The 21,005-nt window shown below is 31.9% G+C and overlaps 1 protein-coding gene across 1 annotated transcript in view; it reads right to left on the reverse strand.

The window, feature by feature from the left end:
• Positions 1 to 18,092, reverse strand: part of LOC129223044 (transmembrane channel-like protein) — an 86,805-nt gene extending 68,713 nt beyond the window's left edge. The window contains 2 exon segments of the mRNA XM_054857608.1: positions 3,519 to 3,650; positions 17,914 to 18,092. Of these exon segments, the coding sequence (XP_054713583.1) occupies positions 3,519 to 3,650; positions 17,914 to 18,092 (311 nt within the window).
• Between the last annotated feature and the right edge of the window lie 2,913 nt (positions 18,093 to 21,005).

A 21,005-nucleotide genomic window follows, 5' to 3' on the forward strand; every position in this document is an offset into this window, starting at 1 on the left:
TCGGAAGGAAAATGGTGGTCTCCGAATTCGACTCCTGGGTTTTGAAACGCCTGACTCCGACTCCGACTCCGGATTTTTTTATTTTTATTTTATTGTATTTTTTCAATCCCCCCCTCCTTCAGGGGAAAGGGGAAAAACCTCTAAACAGAGATTGAAATATTAATTCCTTTTATGAAAACTTCGCAATTTGTATTTTATTGTAAACCTAAGATGCATACAACGTTAGAAATTCAATTTAAAAATCAAATTTTCCAATAGTTACGAGTTTAAAAGTAAGATTACTTAAAAATACCATTTTTTTTTTCAAAAATTTAAAAGGATTAATTGTAATTTGCCCCTTTAACGTTTAACAAATAAACATTGATCAAATCGTGTGCTTTCAATTTTTGAAAGTTGCTAAGAAAAAAGCTTTTTTTCTAAGTCTAAGTTCTTGAGAGGGGGTAGTTTGCCCCGGGTGACACTCATCTGGTAGGTGACACCCCAATTTAATTTCAGGGTTTATAAAAAAATATAAATACTTTAATTCTGAAAATTTCCCCGAATATATTTTAAATTATATTTCATCAATAAAATTTCAACGAAAGTTACATTGCGAGGAGATTATGGGTACATATACGTCAGGAGCAAATTTTACACAAAATGCGGTGGTATACAACTTCGTACGAATAGCTTTTACTATACCTATATTTCTTCTTCGCTAAATTTTTAATTTAAATTTTATTGGCTGCTTTAAAATTAACCTTAATATGAAGATTTTAAGACTAACTGCAATTAATAAGTGTTGTAACCAATAAATCATTTACACTTATTTAATTTTGTTCCATGCTTTTTAGTGGGAACCAAGCTTATAGAAATATTTAATTAAAAAAAAAGCATTACATATATTTCACCGGATCTTTTGGATTCGTACTTCCGCGCCAGAACTTATTTGAATGTGTCGAACACTCTCAGAAGTTTTCCCCTGAGCTATGGGCCTTGACTTACTATATTGTTACATTTCTTTTAATACTTTATAGCTGAGATCGAACAAAATACCGTAAACTGGGGCTATTCGGACCCGAAATTTCATATTTTTCGCGAGTTTTACACTGATTTTTAGTTAAACCCGTAACGTGCAGTGATAACCTTGATTTTACCACTTTTCAGACGTTCTGCTACCACCTTAAGCCTTTTTTAAACAACAATTTTAACTCTTTTATATTTTTTTTCTATTTTTAAAAAAATGGGTTCAAGTAGCCCCGCGCTAGGGCTACTTGGTGCCACTCAGCGAAAAGCTGTAAAACAGGTGGTGGTATCAAGGACTGATAACCTTGATTTTACCACTTTTCAGACGTTCTGCTACCACCTTAAGCCGTTTTTAACAACAATTTTAACTCTTTATATATTTTTTTCTACTTTTAAAAAAAATGGGTTCAAGTAGCCCCGCGCTGGGGCTAATTGGTTCCACTCAGCGAAAAGCTGTAAAACAGGTGGTGATATCAAGAAGGACCAATGATTTTGAAGGAAAACTCATAACATACATTCTAGTGAGCAAACTATTTATATAAAATACAAATTATTTACATAAATTAATGTAAAATCAACGTGTATTCATAAAAACATATTTTTAGGCAAACATAATTTCTCAAATAGGAATATCATCTAACTACAGCTAAAGCCAATTGAAATGCTCATTATTTAAACATTAGAAAGAATGAAAACTCCTCTCTTTAATTGCTTGGTTGGATTTATTTTCTCTGATATTATTTAGTGCCTGCTCTTCCTTGTTACAAATACTACAGTATGCCCAGGCTTGTTTTGTGAACGATTTTTTAATTTCCTTTTTGAGTTGATATATTTAAGTCAAAATGAGCTGATGTCATTCTCTAAAACATTTCTCCGGAATTAATTATATCTGGCCACAATTGTAATTTTTCCTCTTAATAATCCGCATATTTCCTACTTTAAAGCGTTCTCTTTTACTTTTGGACCATTTTTATCCCCAGATCTGCATGTTATCGGGTATAAATAGCAGTTAACCTCTTTATGCCAAAAGATTACAAACCTTACTCAACATAATTTAGTGATGAAAAGTAGTTTGGGGCTGTTTAAACGCTGGATTCAAGTATCCCCATTTTAAGGCAACCAATGCACTTTTACTAACTTATATTAGTTACATTGTTTATTATGTAGCTATAAACTTAAAACACTGTTATTTTATTAAGAAATAGAATGCAAACACAAAACTATCTTTACCTTGATGATTATGAACTTACATGTGAAAGTTTGCAGGCGCTAAAAACATTTGTTTAGACTACTTGCAATCGTAACCTCAATCAGAAAAAGGCGGGAGTAGCAGAAACTTTGTTTTATGCTCCAGCCTCTGCCTAGTACTGCTACCTGTCATGGAAAAGGTCTTTTAAATCTATGTTATTGGACCAGGGTGGATTTTAAACACTTTTTTCTCATGGGTTCAAGTAGCCCCAGTTTACGGTACTATATTTCTATTTTTATTTAAAAGTGATTACTTGAAAATATTAGACAACAAAATCATTTGCTGACAGTTGCTATTAGTTAAGTTAAAAAGCTAGCAAACTAGGGGACGGCTACAGAAAGTTCGGTAAACTTTCAAGCCAGCTGATTGCTATAATGGCAGTTATTTTCTCATTAGTAACTTTTTATACATGTAATCGAAACAATTGGTAGTCAGTTTTAAAAAAATGCAAGGACAGTCAGTGAAAATGAAAGAAATAAAGAAATCCGGAGTCGGAGTTGGCATGTTTTCCAACGACTCCACCTCCGATTCCTTTACCCCAAAATCAGCCCGACTCCGACTCTTCAACTCCGACTCCGACTCCACAGTCCTGGTTTTTGTAAGCGAGGAATTTTCAATTAACCGAATAAAACTACAAATTTTTCCAGATGATAAAATACCGTCATGCACAATAATCCGAATTTACTTACATTTAATAAAAACAACAATAAGCATTATTTAAAAAAATTTTAAAAACTCAAAAAAATTTCCGGGAAGTCACAGTAACCTCCCATTGAGGCTACTGAAACTACCTATTGTTTTTTTTTTTTTTTTTTTAAGGCAAATATATGTATCTCACCAAATGATTAAAGCACGTCCATGTAATAGTTGACACCTTTTTGCTCTTTTTAACGCCTTAACATGAAAAGTGAAAATAAACATGTATTGCCCAAACATTAAAATCTTATTGAAAATTGTATTCAAGATTGCTGTTAATTGCAGAGAAGCACACTTGCTATAAGTGTATACTTACTAAAAGCTTGAGTTCAAGGATTATTTTCAACGCATTGAATTATTAGTTTAAAGATCATTCATGAAAACCGTTACTTTTATTTTAAAAAGTTGAATAATATTTGCTTTACTCATTTATTTTATCTCAAAATTTTGTATACAAAAGAAGAAAAAAAAACCAAGAGAGAAGCTAACCTGTAAAGATAAACATAATAAAATACCTATAGCAATAACAACAATAATTATAGTAGTAATAGTTATATCTTCAAATTACCTGAGAATTTTATACTTTTTCTTCATTCGCCATGGCTGCAGTTTAATTGTTTCTATGATTTGTTTATTTAGTCGCATATTTTCTTTTACTTCTTCCGGTGTTTCTTCTTCTTCTATAGAAATGGCAGTGTCACTAAAGTCACAAAATAAAATATGACGGATTAGTAATCACACTTCCACTGCTAAATATACTGATAAGACAAATTTCGGGTGGACGCAAATTATTTATTGTCTTCCTTTCTCCCTCTCTTCTCGAGCAACTAAGAATTGCTTACTGTTTTTACTATACCGTAACTGATGATCACTTCTTTTTTTAAAATCATCCTTTAAAATAGCGAACGTATGTTTGCATACTACCTCTTGAACACCGACGAAGAGATAAAGTTCAAGTCGGGTACAAAAAAGTTCAGAATTTTTCAATGAACTCATTTAGCTCCGTTTCATCATTGTAGAAGTAAAATTAAGAGATATATTAATTAACAGGTGGTTAACATTATTTCGGAAAACTTTCGGGAGAAAACATATTAGCACATTTAAAGTATTCATTACAGTTGAAAGAGCAAATTATTACACTTTTAAGGGAGTTTGCACGATGCTGCTAAAGTAATAAGAACTGGAAATAAAGCTTTGTAGGACAGCACTTGAGACATGCTACTAGAGAAAATTATATTTCTTCACGCTCATTAGCTATTATTTCGTTTCACAGACAGTTAATGCTCAATGGTTTTAATTTCATAGCAGACATTCTATCTAAGTATTAGTAAATAACCCACGAATAATTGTTTTAGTTCACATTCTTAAATTATGCCTTTTTCCGGGATAACAGAACAGATAGATCTCACCAAAGATAGAACTCATTAAGAACGTGTGATCCATTTTTAGTTTATCTACATAAAAATAAATTATTTTTTTAATATTTCAAATTTTTAACAGTATGTTTTATTTATTATTACAACTGAGAGCATTTCTTACTTCATAGATAAATTTTTTTCGATTATTGTTTCATTCAATGCTTTTAAAACATTGCGATTCACTAGTGTTTTATCTTCTTCTTCTTTTTATGATATTTAGTATGGGCAAATAATCTGAAGAGATTGATTGAAATGTATGCAAAATCATAGCTTTTAGAAGCACAGAGTAATTAACTATAAAACATAGAACTTTGAAAAAACTTGCAAAATAATTTTAAGACAACGTTCGAGAACCTGACTGCAACTCTTGATTGCCAAAACATTAATCTGTCAGAAATAACTTTGATGTTTTTTATGTTATTTTATTTAACTTTATTTCATTCATTTATTTAATTTTATTTTATTAATTAATTTATTTATTTTTGACAATGGAAAAATTGAACTAAAAAGCAGAAAAAGAAAAAACACAAATCAATTTTTCTACAAACTCTCTAGAGTCTTTTATATCCATAAGTTACATTTAAATGTACAAAAGCAAAAAAAAAAAAAAAACCTTTATTACTCCTTAAAAACCGGCAGAACCTACCCTAAACTTTTTAAACAGTACTTGAAAATATAAAACCAGATGCTTACGAAGCAGCTAAATCTACGAAAACCAAGGACTAACTACATGACATTTAATTTAGCAAAAGTCTTTCACAATGTACTGCTAATTGTTTTACTTCTAATTCATCACTTAATACCCTTTTATGAATCCACGCCTTTCTCAAATAAAATTAATAACTTGTTTATCTCCGAGACATCAAGATGAATGATGCACGCCCCGGAAAACACTGTTGCCAACTGCGATCTAAAAATATCGTACTGGAGTCGGTTATATAGAATGTTTATTCTTTATGATAGAGCGTCCATCTCTTGAAAAGCCCAAATTATTGTCTAGTTTATTGTTGGGCGTGTATCTTAATATCGCTGCTTATCTGATATCAATGTTCCGAGAGCTGCATTTTTATCGCATTTTTATGCTATGTTTGCTCTACTAGATTGCTATACTTACCTTATTATTGAAACGGAAATTTTGATGTTGTTGGAATTAATGACTCCATGAACGATGACATGTAGTCTATCTTTTTAATATTCACCTAACTAGCGTGAAATAAGTTCTAATAATATAAAATCATATGCATATTTTATGTTAATTGCTTCTTAAAGACTAATTTAGTAAGGTTGTGGCATTATTTTGTCATCCCTTGGTATAGGCAGTAAGACAACAATCTCCCGAGTGAAGTAGGGGAGAGTGTTTTACCTTGGGACACTTTTCATATTTTAATTTTTAACGTGAATTATTTGAATCAAATTTAAAATCTAAAAGTCACATTAAAATACCTCAACATATTTCTATGCAATATAATTTTTAAAATTCAGACAGTTTGAAAATAAAAGATTGCCAGCGATATAAAGTAAGAGTTCCCAGCTGTCCCAAGGTACGACATCCTATTGTACCTTAGAACACAACCTGTTGCACTATGGGAAAGTCTTCATGATTCAGGAAACAGCCATATACTTAAATTAATATTACACTAAAAAACGAAATATATATATATATATATATATATATATATATATGTTGCTTATTATAAATAATGAATTATGAATTACTATCTAAGATGAAATGTGTTTAAAAGATTACATATGATTAGAACATTGTTCCTTGTTCTTAAACATATCTTAATTATTAACAACCATGCACATGTTGTACTTTGGAACGTGTCCTAAGGTGCAATATGTTTGGCTGTCCCAAAGTACAATCATCTCGTGGTTTACAAAAAACCAAAGTGATGGTCAATCTAGATGCATTATCATTATTTTCTCATAATTTATTTAAAGTACTTCTCTTTTATAAAAAAAAATATAATTACGTTCATTAGTTTTACAAATACAAAGACAAAATGAAATAAAAATGAAGAAAATGTTAACTTTTGGAGTCACATGAAATTTTCTTTCTCTCACAAAATCGTCAATTTTACTCATTTGATGCTGACATTTACTATTTCACTATTTAGTGATTTAGGTTACCGTTAGAGATTACAAAAACACGGATGCTACAAATAGATTCTTACAATTTACCAGTGTCCCAAGGTACAACACTCTTCCCTATGGCACTATTTTTAGACGAAGATTCAAAGTAAATCAATTTTAAAGATTTTTTCTTCTTGCACTGGGATACGTTAATGTTTCTCTCTCAATTCAACATGAGTAATGTTAAAAATTGCTCTGAGTATTTCACACTGTTTTAGAAAAACTAAAAAATTACTATTTCTTCTAAAAAGTGAGTATAAAGATATTCTAGTCATAGACTGGTTCTAAAGTTTTATACAAAACACATTTTCACATAAACTAAAAGCACTTTTTCTCACATGCTATTTTTCTTTCATTAAATTTGCATAATGTTGTAGATGTTTTTGTCTTGTCTATGGTAGTGCAAGAAAGTCTAAAGATTAGAGGCAATTATATAAATAACTAATTGGATAGTTAACGCCTTAAAATGATCTTTCATCCAAGATCAACTTTCCTAAATGTAAACACATAAAACTTCCTTTAATATACCGGTAAAAAGATTTACAATGTAACTAATACAAAATGGCTTGGGTGATGGCGATTAACCCCTAGTCCCGTTGACTACTGAATTTTAATATGTAGTGGTGTGAAGTAGTTTTCAATGGTCTGGTACCAACGTACGAGCAATAATTTCGAACGATGATTTAGCATAATTTATGTTTGTTATTTTCCTTTAAATAAAAATTTTGCTGTTACAAAACAAGTAAAGTCAATTACATGGAAACTTAATTTCAGTGTTTCAAATTTCAATCCTTCCTTTCTATTTGGATGAATAGAGAAATAAAGTTCAGTCAGTACATTGTGTCCTATTCACTTTCTGGGGGTAACTTTGCATGAAAAATTTAACTTTATGAAGGTTTGTTAGCGAATTAAAACTTGTTTGCATCTATCCCAGCGAGTTTTCAGTTATCTCAGAGTATAGGGGGGTATAGGGGTGATTAGAAACTGATATATTTCCCATGAGATTGTTGTAGGTAGATAATTTTAATAAACATGATCATTTTAGAAACTTAAGAAATTTTCCATCAGCTTTATTCAATCGGCGGCCAATCAGTCACATGCGATCCAAATGCAATCTGACATTATTTAAAAAAAAAAAAAAAAATCATGTAAAATTAATTTATGCAAAATATGTATACGCAAGAGTGTATTTGACATCAAAATTTAATCTTCCAAAAAATAGGAAGAATAAGAAACTTAGTTGTTTTCATTTATCTCAGAGTACATCACGTGTGGGGTAAAGCCAAACATCTGAATTGCTCAACAAAAATAGCAGGGAAAGCAAAACTTATGAATAAATATTTTTAGTAATCTTTCATATGACAAACAGAACTAGTTGAAACCAGTTACTTCACGCTCGTAGACCAACTAGTGAGGAAAATATAAGGCCACTAAATTTTAAAGAACAGCTTTTTTCAGTGTTACCTTCAAACAGTGATGGCGTCTAAACAACTGTTTGGAAACACTTGGAACACTTAGCATAGCTTTTTTATGTTTCCTATTATTTGCCTGCCATTAGTTTACTTTCAAAAATCACCATAAGTTTGACAATAGAGTTTTTTTGCATTTACGTCCCGTTTGTGTATCTTCCAACTAATCCTAATTCCGCTCGAAAAAATAAATAAATAAACTACATGTATTGTGAACCTCCCTTGGCGGAAACAAAATTGAACCCAGCTAAATTGAAAAAAACATTAGTAAACAATGAAATTCATAAAACTGTGATATTTATTTTAGTCAGGGTTTCTTTTTTTTTTTTTTTTTTTTTTGAACAGTTCAAAAGTAAGTTTGAAACTATTCTGCTATAAAGAGGTTCTCGTGTAAAATGATCAACGTTTTAGATTCACCATATTTTTTTTTCTTTTGGTATACAAAAGAAGAGAAAGAAAACTGTTTCACCCATTGAATTTACATCGAATAAAATTGGCTGTCAGCATTTAAGAAAGTGATAATCATAAGACCGATGTAAAATAAATTAATTCTACAGCACTTTCACATTAACTAATTCCTTGCGCCATTTACTTTCTGGTAAAAGCGTTCATAAACTACAACAAAGTACATGAGTAGAATTGTTTTCATGAATTGCAGCTAGAGAAGAAACAATTTCTAAAAATCTGACAACAATCGTATTCCTGAAAACTGAAGCTAGATTCGAAGAAAGGAAATTTCTAGCCATCAAAAATAAAGAATGCATGATATGCCATGAAAGATAGAGTTTTCTATAACCAGTATCATTACTAGGGTTTGAAAAGTCAAATATTTTGCATCATTCAGCGCTTAGGTATCACTTATTCCCTCCTTTAGCGTTTTGATCGTTGTTGATGGAATAAATAAACGCTACAAAAAACGACATTCAATCCAGCTAAGTGTTTTCAGAAAGCCACACCTTTCTGGAAGTTGACAGGACGCAGAATACGCCCACAAGGAAAGTCATCAACTTTGAAAGCTTTGTATTCAATAAGACAGTTTTTTAGGCGGCGACGTATGCTCCGCTTCAGCCAGTTGACATGTGACTTTCTTTTCATTTATGTAAACTATCTTTAACGTGGAACATTTTTTCCACTTTCTTTACCTTAAGGGGGGGGGGGTTGCAGTTTCAAAAAAGTGAATTTTTATTTTATTTTATTTTTCGTCTTATAGTTAAACATTTCAAAGATATATTCCTGAAATTTCAAGTCGTTTCGAGCAAAATTCTCAAAGTCATCAAGTATCTCTATGTAGTACTCTCTGGAGCTATAATTGATGCTTTTTAGCTTCTAAAATTTTAAACGCGTTTTTCTCAAAACCACGTTTTTAAAGTCTGTGTTCAAAAGCTTTAAAGGCAAGCAAAAACAGATCTGAGAACGTAGGAGGGGGGGGGGGGAGTATTAATTAGTACTTTGACAAAATTAAAATGGAATTTGGTTTCAGATAAATATCTGCTGAGATACAGTGAACCCCGCAAATCAACTTTCTCCAAAGGTGCTCTGTCACCGGCTTGTCTGGATATTTTTGATAAAACATTTTTCTAAAGACAATTCGTTAAAAAAAAAAGGAATTTTTTGACGCTGACCCTTCCTCCCTAAGTTTGAGAAAATTATTTTATAATTATTTTTAATTTTCCTCTATTTATGTATTCCTTTTTTATTTTTTTGCCTTATGCTGGTTAGGTTAGTAGTAAAAATCTGATCGATAAATAATTTATGAAGAACTGAACTTGAATGGCCACCGCTTAGCAGACTCAATAATTTACGAAATTAAATTAGCTACTTTTACCAAAAAGTCGCCTATTTACTATCATTAAATTACTAGTTGTAGAATAGTAAAAATTTTGTTCGACGATTCTAATTGAAGATGTGAAAAGAAACTCTTTTGCCAGATATTGGATCGCCATGTTGAAAGAAGCAACTATAAAAAAGAATTGTTTCTTTAACCGCAAAAACGAATTATATCAAGACACTTAAAGACGTGTTTGAAAGAAATCAAAATTGTTTGTTTTACAGCATTTTGAAAAAAAAAAAATACTATGCAGCTACTGTTTTAAGGTAAAAAGTTTATCAGTTATTAACTAAGCATTAAAGTAGTTAAATTTTAAAGCGCCAAAAAAATTCTTTTCCGCAATATTTGTAAAAATTCTCGGCAATCCTCTCTATTATGTTTCCTAATTGAAAAATACCACATTTATTATAAACTTTTAATCATTAAGTAATAAAACTTTCGAAAAAAAAATGCAATGAACGCAATCATGTACACTCAAACCCTTTTTACTTTCTTCTATATCTAATATATAGAAGAAAGTATTGGATTCGTGCAAATTTTCGAATTTCGAATTTTGACGGATTCGAACGTTTTGAGGTGTGCTGAGTCCATTTCGACTATTTTTGGAAAATGTCTGTCTGTCTGTGTGTGTGTATGTATGTGTGTGTGTATGTATGTGTGTATGTGTGTGTGTCACGTCTGTGTGTGACCAGTTTTTTGTGGCCGCTCTACAGCAAAAACTACCGCATGAAATGGAACGAAATTTGGTACACATATGTGCCCCTATGTGAACTTGTGCCCATTGGTTTTTGGCGCGAATTCCTCCAAGGGGGGTGGAGCAATGGGACATTTTTTGAGTTACGCGTGCTTGCTATTTCTCAAGAAGTAATTGGCGGAATCAAACAAAATTTGGTCCATATGTTGCCATTAACAGGAACAGGTGCTGATTCAATTTTGGTGTCAATAACTCAAACGGGGGTTGAGCTATAGAACGTTTTTTGTCGTCAATTGTGACTGCTGTATCTCAAGAAATAATGAACAGAATGAAAGAAAAATTTATCGGCAAGTAGTCCTTAGTGGGTATAAGAGCTGATTTTATTTTGGTGTCAACAGCTAAAAAGGGGGTAGCGCAATCGCCCGTTCTTTTTTTCCATTGTGAGTGCTCTATCTCAAGAAGTAATGCTACGTTCTGGTTGAAATTTGGAATATATGTGAATCCATATGTAAACAGGCTTTGGTTCAATTTTGACGCCAATCGCTCCAAAAGGTGTTGATTTTTTTTTTTTTTTTTTTTTTTTTTTCGCGAATAAAAATAGTTTTATTAATGCAACAATAAGAAAGATAAATCGTAATAGATTGTCGTCTGCGTATTTCTCGTGATTTTAATTGTATGGAAATGATCGGAAATATTATCTCAATGATTTAAAATTTTTAACTGTTGCCATCTTATGTTTGTTAATAAATAAAATATTTGTAATTAATTGAAGTAAGGCTTTTAAAGTAACTTTCAATTTTCGCTCTTTGTTTTGTTTTTATAATAATTCAGACATTGGGATGGTTGTCAAGTTTTTGCATGTGTAATTTTGTTTTTTTTTTCAGGAATATTGCTTCCTCGTCAAGCATGAGGAGGGATCAGAAAAAGGAAAAATATGGAAGAAAGTTTCGTGATGGCCACAACATACTAGTTTTTTTTGCGGTCTTTTTTTTTGTGCGATTTTTTTTGTGCGATATATGAAAATTTCAATCAGATTGGGACTCAATTGACGAAATTATTTATAAAACGAGTGCGAGGTAGTATCTTCAAGTGACGGCAGGGGCAACCCGATGGGAGGTCACTGTGACCTCCCAAAAATTTCCTATTCGGGAAAATTTTGTTCGACTACTCAGCAAAATTATCATCATTTGGTTCATTTTGATTTCGTTTAAAGAAGCCATTCCTAGTTATTTCGTAAGTTTTTGGGGCTTTTTTTACGTGAGACTTTTTTTTATGCGGTCCTTATCTACCGCATGAAAAATATTTTTAACTGTGTTGCAAAAACAACTTTTTGTAGCTACTTGTTTAGTTTCGAACAATTTTTTGGTGTGGTTTTTTATGCGGTCCATATCCGTCGCATAAAAACAGGTTTGGGTGCAAACTCATGTGCTAATTGAAAATAGCTTTGTACATTAGCGTTTCCTAAAAATAAATTTCTGGAGAAAGAAATGTGTTATAAGCATTCACAAAGCTCGATAAAAAAAACTAAACTCTTATCTAAGAGTTTCGCAAAAAATAATTACCATGTATTTCTCACAAAAAGAAACTTTTTCTCCAGTTTTTGTTCTGGATTTTGCTTTATTATTTTAAATAATAAATATATAAACTGAATATTTGTCTCCCAAGGGAAAAAATCTGATTGGCTTCAAAATTCTTTATTAGACGATAACAGTTTTAAAATTATAATGACAACGACTCGGAATATTACCGTTTTTCTTTTTTTCTCACTCGTTGAAGTCTTCAACTATGTTGACATTGCTGATACAATTTCGTTAAATATTTGTGTGGCACATTACCATTTTGTTTTCACTCGTTGAAGTCTTCAACTGTGTTGACATTGCTGATACAATTTCGTTAACTATTTTTTTGGCATATTACAGGGTTTTTTTTTTCACTCGTTGAAATCTTCGACTGTGTTGACATTGCCGATACAATTTCGTAAACTATTTGTTTGGAATATTACTGTTTTTTCCCCACACGTGGAAGCTTTTAACTGTGTTGATATTGCTGGTACATTTTCGTTAACTCTTTGTTTGTTATAATTTACACCCGATTTTTGTTACAATATCTACAAAAAAATCTTACATAAAATGTTAGGGTAAGATCTTCGCAACTATAGTAAAATATTGTACTTAACTTATGAAAAGAACGCACAGTAAAATAAGCCTTCACTTTAAAGTTCTTAATTTTTATCATTCATACAATCTTGCTTGACTGACAAAATATTTATTAAACTAAAATACCTTATAAATTTATCATTGAAATTTATTCATGCATAGTTAATTCATTTTCTGGGGTTCAAAAATTTTTTGTATTGCAGTCTGTCAATTTGAGTTAAATACAGCATTTACCAGCTAAAACTCTGACTGTAGTTTGTTTTTTCTTAACACATCCTTCAAGCGGATTTTCACAGCAGAATCATTTGCATGAAACAAACGCACTCTCATTACAACCATAACAATTCATTAATCGACCTCAAACAATTCATTAAGTCCCCAGTGTTTGTTCCTTTCGATAACACTTCCTTTAATTAGTGGTTCGTGTTGTTGAGTGGTTTTTCCCTCTACTAATAAAATGAAAGACTCTCATTTCGATCTGAAGATATTTTGAATTCAGTGCGCACAGAAAACGACCTAAAGATGTAGTATTCTGTTTATTATGGCTATAATTTTTTTAACTATTTTCCTTCCAAAAATCATCTGTTTTATTTTGCTTGTGAAAAAGATCAGTAGAATGTACAGTGAAGAAATATCTGTAGTATTTGTCTGCAAATTTTGTTATTGGTAAATCCTGTTGTTTATAACTAGCGGTACCCGCACGGCATTGTCTGTTTTAGAAAATTAAACGAGCTGATGTGTGCATCACATGACTTCCTTTTACTCCAATTTAACGTCATTTCCCCATTATTGGCAATTTTAATGTGATTCAATAGTTTACTCTGTAAATATGATCAACAGTGGCCAATTAAAACCAAATTTAAAAAAAAAAATTGCCAAATTTGTCGCCAAGTTAGCGAGAAAACTTGGCTACCAAAAGACTGGCGATATATCGCCAAGTGTCTGATAGCACCACTTGAGTTTACATCGAAATTAACAATGATTTCCCCCCAAAAAGGGGCAAAAGACCCCTTTAGAAACACCCGAATGCAACCAAAGGGAGAAGTTTACAACTAGACACCACTAGGAGTCTACGTACCAAATTTCAACTTTCTTAGATATACCGTTCTTGAGTTATGCGACATAAATGCGCACATCAGCACATACGCACATACATACATACGTACATACAGACGTAACGAAAAAACTCGTTGTAATTAACTCGGGAATCGTCAAAATGGATATTTCGCGTGTCTATACGTATTTAAGCACTTATCCACGTGTGGTCGAGTCGAAAAAAAACTCAATATTCATTCTTGGGGTGAGTAAAATGGAAATTAAGGTCGATTTCTGAGTGAAAATTTTTTCGCGAATACAATACTTCTTTTTTGTAAAAGGAAGTAAAATCCTTTGGTGCAGTTGTATATTTACAGGTACCTTCTGTTATGTGTTCAGTAACATTATTTTTTAAGATCTCTACATATATTCGGCAGATTTGAAGATTTGCCACTTATGACTACCAGTTGATTAGCCTCAATTTCGTCAACAACTCTATTTTTGCGAGAAAAATGCAAAAGAAAACAAAATCATGATTTCATATAATCCTATACGTTTGTCATTGAGTTTTCGGCATCATTTTCAGCTTCAAATATTTCGAGACATCTTTAAGTTGTCGTTAAATGCTCACCACTTATGATGTCACTTCCGCGATTTTACTACCAATTAAAGTAGAAATTTTACCTTCATCGGGTCAAAATTAGCAAAACTATTAGTTTTGTGATTTTCAAAATTGCTTGTTTTGCGTATTGAAACTAAATTTATTACAACAGCTCGGTTATAAGGAAACATAATATTTAATCTTAATTAATAATAAATCAAGCACCAAACCGTAAACTATATAAACTTTAAACGAAAGAAAAGGTGGACACTACCACTACATTTGTACAAGGAAATAATTTAAAGGTGTACAAAATTTAATTAAATGTAGAGACTATTTGAAAAAATATAACTTAAACGTTTATCTTTAATCTCTTCACGGGTACGACATTTCAGTTATTTTCAATAATTTTTTGATGAAATGGAAATGAAGATCTAAAGTTTGGAGAAAAAAATAATGTTCACATAATTTACCGCTCTCTAAAAAGTTTGCTAAAGAATTTCAACAATCTGATAGCGAAAAAATGTTTAGAAGAGCGATAAATACTACTATGTTTGTTTTGCCTGCTTCAGTATAAAGTTGTAGGTGAAAGCCTATTTACAGAATTTGCTTTTTACGCGGTATCCGAGGAAAAGCGAGTAATAGTGTAAAAAGCATTGCATCAATTGTGAAATAAAACACTATTTCAAGTCATTGTTTCTAATTTAAGCTGAAATGTGTGTTACATAAGGTATGAGCGTAGTATCCTTGCAATGTGACGTATATTATTTAGTAAAATAAATTTCTGAGTATTAAATTTGACTTTGAAGTGAAATATTCAGTTTATAATGTTCTTTACATTTTTTTAATTTTTAGAAAGTTATTTCAACTATCCAGGTGTGTTTTCTTATCACGCCTAGACCATGAAATTCCTTTGTGTCACCTTTTATAATACTCGTTTAAAGTCACTAATACTTAACCTACCACGCTGTTTAAATAAGCAAGTAAATTCTTGCTAATTTGATAAAAATGCAAATACTCACTGATTTGTACGTTACCGACCTCTATAGAAACCTGCAAATTAATATATTGTGCCAACTGCTCCAGCTTTTTGATAACGTAGCAGTTACTGCCCATTCTATTGTTCATATTGTTCAACTTTTCATATTTACATGGTTTTCAGTTTACATTGTTAATATGTTCATTTTCTTTTGTGTTTCTTGTTGTTGTTTAGTACACTTGCCATTGTGCTACCTATGAGTGAGATTATATATGTATATATATATATATATATATATATATATATATATATATATATATATATATAGTCTTCCTAGTTTAAGCGTCGTTTGTGAACGAAAGACAACTGGTGCTTCATTTCATTTCACCCAAAAGTTTTACCCTTTCTCTAAAAATGTATTTCAAATCAATGACTGAAATCAACTTGGTTCTTCGATTGCATAAATTACATTGCTTTAACATTCCCAGTTTTATGGAAATACAGTTAAACCCTGTTACAAACGGATCGCAAAATTTGTTTGTTATAACGGGAATTTCGTTGTAATGGAAACCAAGCAATGTAATAGCAATTAAAACGGGACTGGATTTATTTCACGGAAACGAATATTTCGTTGTTCATGATATTCGCTGTAATGAGATTTTACTGCATTAAAAATATTGATTTCCAATGGGGCTGTTTCCTTCACTCAAAAGTACTACTTTTAGCCATTGAAATTGATAGAATAAGTAAAAAAAATACATTGAACTAAAAAAAAATTTATTTCCCCAACAGTTATTTTTCATTTAATTTTTTTAAATGTCCAATTTTGGAAATAACGCATGATCTTTATGACGTCACAAGTGATGTACTTTGGCGCGCTGCCCGATTGCTGTGCTAAATGTTTACGCTTTGCTGTCAACTGCGTTGCCAGGATATGATAATTTGCGCTGTTTGTTAATGTCATCAGTGAATGGCATTTCATCACTTGTGATGTTGTGCGCAGAAGCATAAAAAATGAATTTCAATCTGCGCATCGATTAACTGTTTAAAAATATTAAACTTTGTCAAATTATTTAAAAAATGGTTAACTCCTATATTTTTAAGCATGCTCTTTCAGAAAAAAGTATTTTTAAAATTTCGGAAACAACCTCATTGAAAAATTTGTATCAGCAATCAAGAAATTTCATCCAAAAAAATGACAGCCTTGAGTCGCCACAAAAATATACTGCGGCCAGCTTCCATGATGCAGGAGGAGCAAATACTAAAAGAGATGAAAATTTTCGTTTGGTTGGAGCGCTCTTCAAGGGTGTGGTCCTCTTCGGAATGAGGGTGTGTCGTCAGCTCCCGCCAAACCACGAAAACGACTGACCCCATCAACAATAATTCATAGCGCGAGGCCTTGAGATCTTGCCCACTTTTTGAAAGGATATCACACTTTTTTTTAACTCGCCTTATCTCGTTTTTGAGAATAATGTGAAATTTCGATACACCAATTAGGATTAGAAATTTCGCACTGCGTTTCTGTGAGGAGGAATTTTTAATGATAATCCAGCTGAAATATTTTTCTTAAACTAGTACACTTATCGATGATTTTTGGTGCATTAAATAAATATGTTATTTGACTTCATTAATTTGAAAAGTTTAAAGAAAACTTCACTACTTATGGAGATCTTACTTATCTTATGGAGATGGTACACTTAGATTTTGTGCAGAACAATACAATAAAATTACGAACAAGAAGCCGCTAAAACTGCGCAAATTATAATAAAAATTATTGACACGTATTTCCGGGTTCGCTTTATCAATACGAAAAATAATGTTGGTGGCGAAAGGACAAGCAAAAGTAAACACTTTAAATAATAAAAAATGGGGAATTTATCAAACAACTGAATAAAAAATAGAAACCTAAATTTGACACAGGCTAGGTTACGAACATAGAGTTATTTATTTTTACTATTTAAACTATTTGCAGTTCTGTTTCAATGCTTTTGTCAGATGTCTTTTAACTAACAAGTTCACTTTCTGCCGTAATGAAAAGGGTTTTTTAGCATCGAAACACGAGATTGCAATTTCAATTTCTATTTATGCAATTTTAACGTTATTATTTGTAACTGTCAAATATTTTGAGTTAAATTTATTTTTGTTTGTTTTTTTTGATCACTCTGACAAAAAAAAAAAAAAACCCTGAAAATGCAGGGTAAAAACTACTGGGAACCATGTTGGAAGTATTTTTCACAGTTAAAGTCTATTTTCGTGTAAAATTGGAGGTTGCAGCAGCCATCTTTCGCCGCCATTATTTACTTTTCCTGTATAATTTGCTGTTAAATTGTCTCCGTACTGTGTTAGCATTGTATTTTACAGTAATACTTAATCTTAAAATTTTTCTGAATTTGTAAGTGAAACGAAGTTTTCATATTGTGGTACTCATTCTCCAGAAGAGGTGGTGAAGCAAGATTCAGATTATGATACTCACTTTTTAAAAGATGTGAAGAAGGAAGATTCGATACTCACTCTCCAAAAGATGTGGAGAAGGAAAACTCGGATTGGGATACTCACTCTCCAAAACATGTGGAGAATGAAGATTCAGACTGATACTCATTCTCCAAACGATGTGGAGAAGCAAGATTCGGATTGTTCGGATACTCACTCTCCGGAAGATGTGGTCATAGAAGAAAGCCTTCTTCCGTGTTTTCCAGCCATGGCTTCTGTTAGAAAAGGTGACGATCCCCGCCGCAAAGATTGTCGTCCCCATCGGCTTCGGCGTCGATCGCTCAGACTACTCCTTAGGTACGATTCCAGTTCGTCGTCGTCTGGTTCGTCCGCCATTTTATCTAGTAAAAATAATTTTCATAATTAAATATTTTTTTTTATAAAAAATTTACATCCTTATTCTAGACCCAATCGGTACATATAAGAGCCTTTAGAATTAATCCAGGACAACCTGTTTCAAAATACAGTCAAACCTGTGTAAGTTGACCACTCGCGGTGCAGTACTTTGGCGGTCAACTTATAAAGGGCGGTAATAATTTTTTTTAATTTTTTTGTCATTTCTTGCACCATGTATTCATTTTTTGAGGAATTCACCCTTACTCTTTCTGTTCAACTCACTTTCATTGTTTAACATTATTGAAAGTGAAACAATAATTATAAATACTATTCAAATATTTTTGTTAGTTTTTCCTTGTTTTTAACTATATTAGACACTTAAGTTTTAGAAATTCCATATATGCCAGCTAATATTCTCTGTTTTTTTCCAGTTAATTTTAATCTATCATACTTTTTATTAAAGTCAAGTTCAGCTAACTTTCTTTTTGAAGCCTTTTTATTCAAAACTTATAGCACAAAGAGCAACAAGCTCGACTCTCCCAGTTCATAAAGGCAAAATCAAAATGTCCTATCTCTTAATCCCTTGCACCAGAAACATGTAACTTTACTCATTAGCAAGCCCAGATCTGCGTACCCGCAGTGCGAGAGGCCTGCGTCCTTAAAGGGGCTAACGGCCCTATAAATTGAAGAAAAAATAGAAAAAACAACTAGCACTAAGACTTATTCACTTTACTAATAGACACTGCTGGCCACTAGGGAGGGGCCCTACATATTTTGTTGCAGGGGAATCAAAATGCATAGATCCTGGCCTGCTCGTTTTTGCACAATTCCTGTGTTGTCACAATATATTGCAACTGAAATGAAAGACTTTGAACTTTTATACTGACACCTATTTTCATTGAACAGAGTACAAAAAGCTATCTCAAATAGAACAACAAATGAAAAACAAGTTTGGAGAATAAAGAGCAGCATTAAGCTTTATGCTGCTGTTTAGTTAGTAAAATGCTGTTCTGTCATCAAAGTATTAAAACCATTCTTGGAAAGCTATGAAATAATAATAATAATAATAATAATAATAATAAATAAATAAATAATAAAATGAAACAATTTGCTGAAGAAAGTTATAAAAAAAAAAAAACCAAGTGGTCAACTTACAAAGGGTTTTTTACAATACTCCAAACCAAATTTGGCGAACACTAGTGGTCAAGATAGACAGGTGGTCAAGATAGAGAGGTGGTCAAGTTACAGAGGTTTTCCTTCATTATATGAGATAGGACTAATTCCGTTCCTGACAAAAGCGGTCAACATAGACAGGTGGTGAACTTACAAGGGTGGTCAACTTTACAGGTTTTACTGTACTCGTATCTTAGATTCAATAAACTTTTATTAATCAATTGGTTTGCGTTTTAAATGCTATCAAACCAAACATGATAGCTAAAAATAATAGATTTTGTTTTATTCCGCTTTCATTTTTTTTTTCTCCTTGTAAGTATCTTCCATAATGATTTCATAGTTTTTTTCTACATGAGAAAATGTAATGAAATATTTCTTGGGGGAGGGGGGATGCCTCCCTTTTTTGGTCCATGTTTGAAAGATTCAAAAAGAAATAATTGTCTTCAATAAAACATCGACATACTGACATTTGCAGTAGCACAAAATTTAAGTTAACTTTGAGCCACACTCTTATTGACGAACCCAAGAAAACAAAAAGGATAGTAAGTAAATTCACTTTTACGTACTTGCGTCTAGTACACCTCATAGATGTTGACAAGACATTCAATACATATTTTTGCTACGCATTTTTTAAAATATTTTTTACAAGTTCCTCTGAACTATGCAACTATGCTTTTTTGTCTGAGAGGATTTTAAAAAATGTTCGAAATCAAGACTGATAGACTTGGTTCAATCTGGATTGTAAACTGTGGTCAACTGCATAGTTGCATATTCATTGTACTCCTGTCACTAGGGTTGGAGAGTCAAATAAAAAACATTTCTTGTAAAATGTGATTAAATTTCATACTCGTACAGTTGAAATAACGATTTTTACTCTGATTCTCTTCATTAAATGCGTTACTTTACACTCATATATCTATTATCATCGGTGTTCAATTTTCTTAAGCTTCTAGATCCATTTTTCTTAAACCTTCGCATTTCAATTGCGGTATAAGGATCTAATGGTAAAAAAGGATAAGTTGTCCAAAAGCAAAGTAACACGTCATTTTTCGTCTTTTTCAATTCCTCAGGCTTTTGCATAAACTGGTCTCAACCGCCGAGGTTAGAAATGAAAGAATACTAACATCCATGCAAAATGAAGGGTAGAAGTTTGTAACGAAACTTATTGTTTAACACTAACTTTGGTTGGTTTACTTTGTTTATGACTTTTTTATGTACAAATTTTAGAAAAAAGCATTGTATTCGGGCATTCTATTTCCGTACTTTGACAAATTTACACACCTTAATGTATTCAAAACCTTTTCTGATAGTTTTTAGGAAAAGGATGTGTCTCTATGTATGCAATTTTTTTTTTGTCACTTTTGTTCAAAGGTAATGCATGGAATCCGACGAAACGTGATATTATACATGTATGCCCCCACATGTATTGTGAATTGGTGCATAATATTTTTTTTTTTTTGGCTCCAGTCAGTTAATGAGGGGATTGCAATTGAAAGTTTTTCACGGTTAGAGGAACTGAATTAATGGAAGGAGTCAAACGAAATTTTGTATTCCGATGCTGACTTTATTTTTCTGTACGAATTAATGTACAGAGATACCGTAGTTGCACGTTTTCTCTCGTTAAACGTGGCACTTATATCTCAAAAACACTAAAAAACACTGTGTAACCTTACTGCGTAAAAGCGGTGGCAGCTTAGCTGCCTCCATAGCAATGGAGTAACATAACTGATAAAACTGGTG

This window comes from Uloborus diversus, chromosome 5, assembly GCF_026930045.1.
Source record: "Uloborus diversus isolate 005 chromosome 5, Udiv.v.3.1, whole genome shotgun sequence".
Taxonomy (NCBI): domain Eukaryota; kingdom Metazoa; phylum Arthropoda; class Arachnida; order Araneae; family Uloboridae; genus Uloborus; species Uloborus diversus.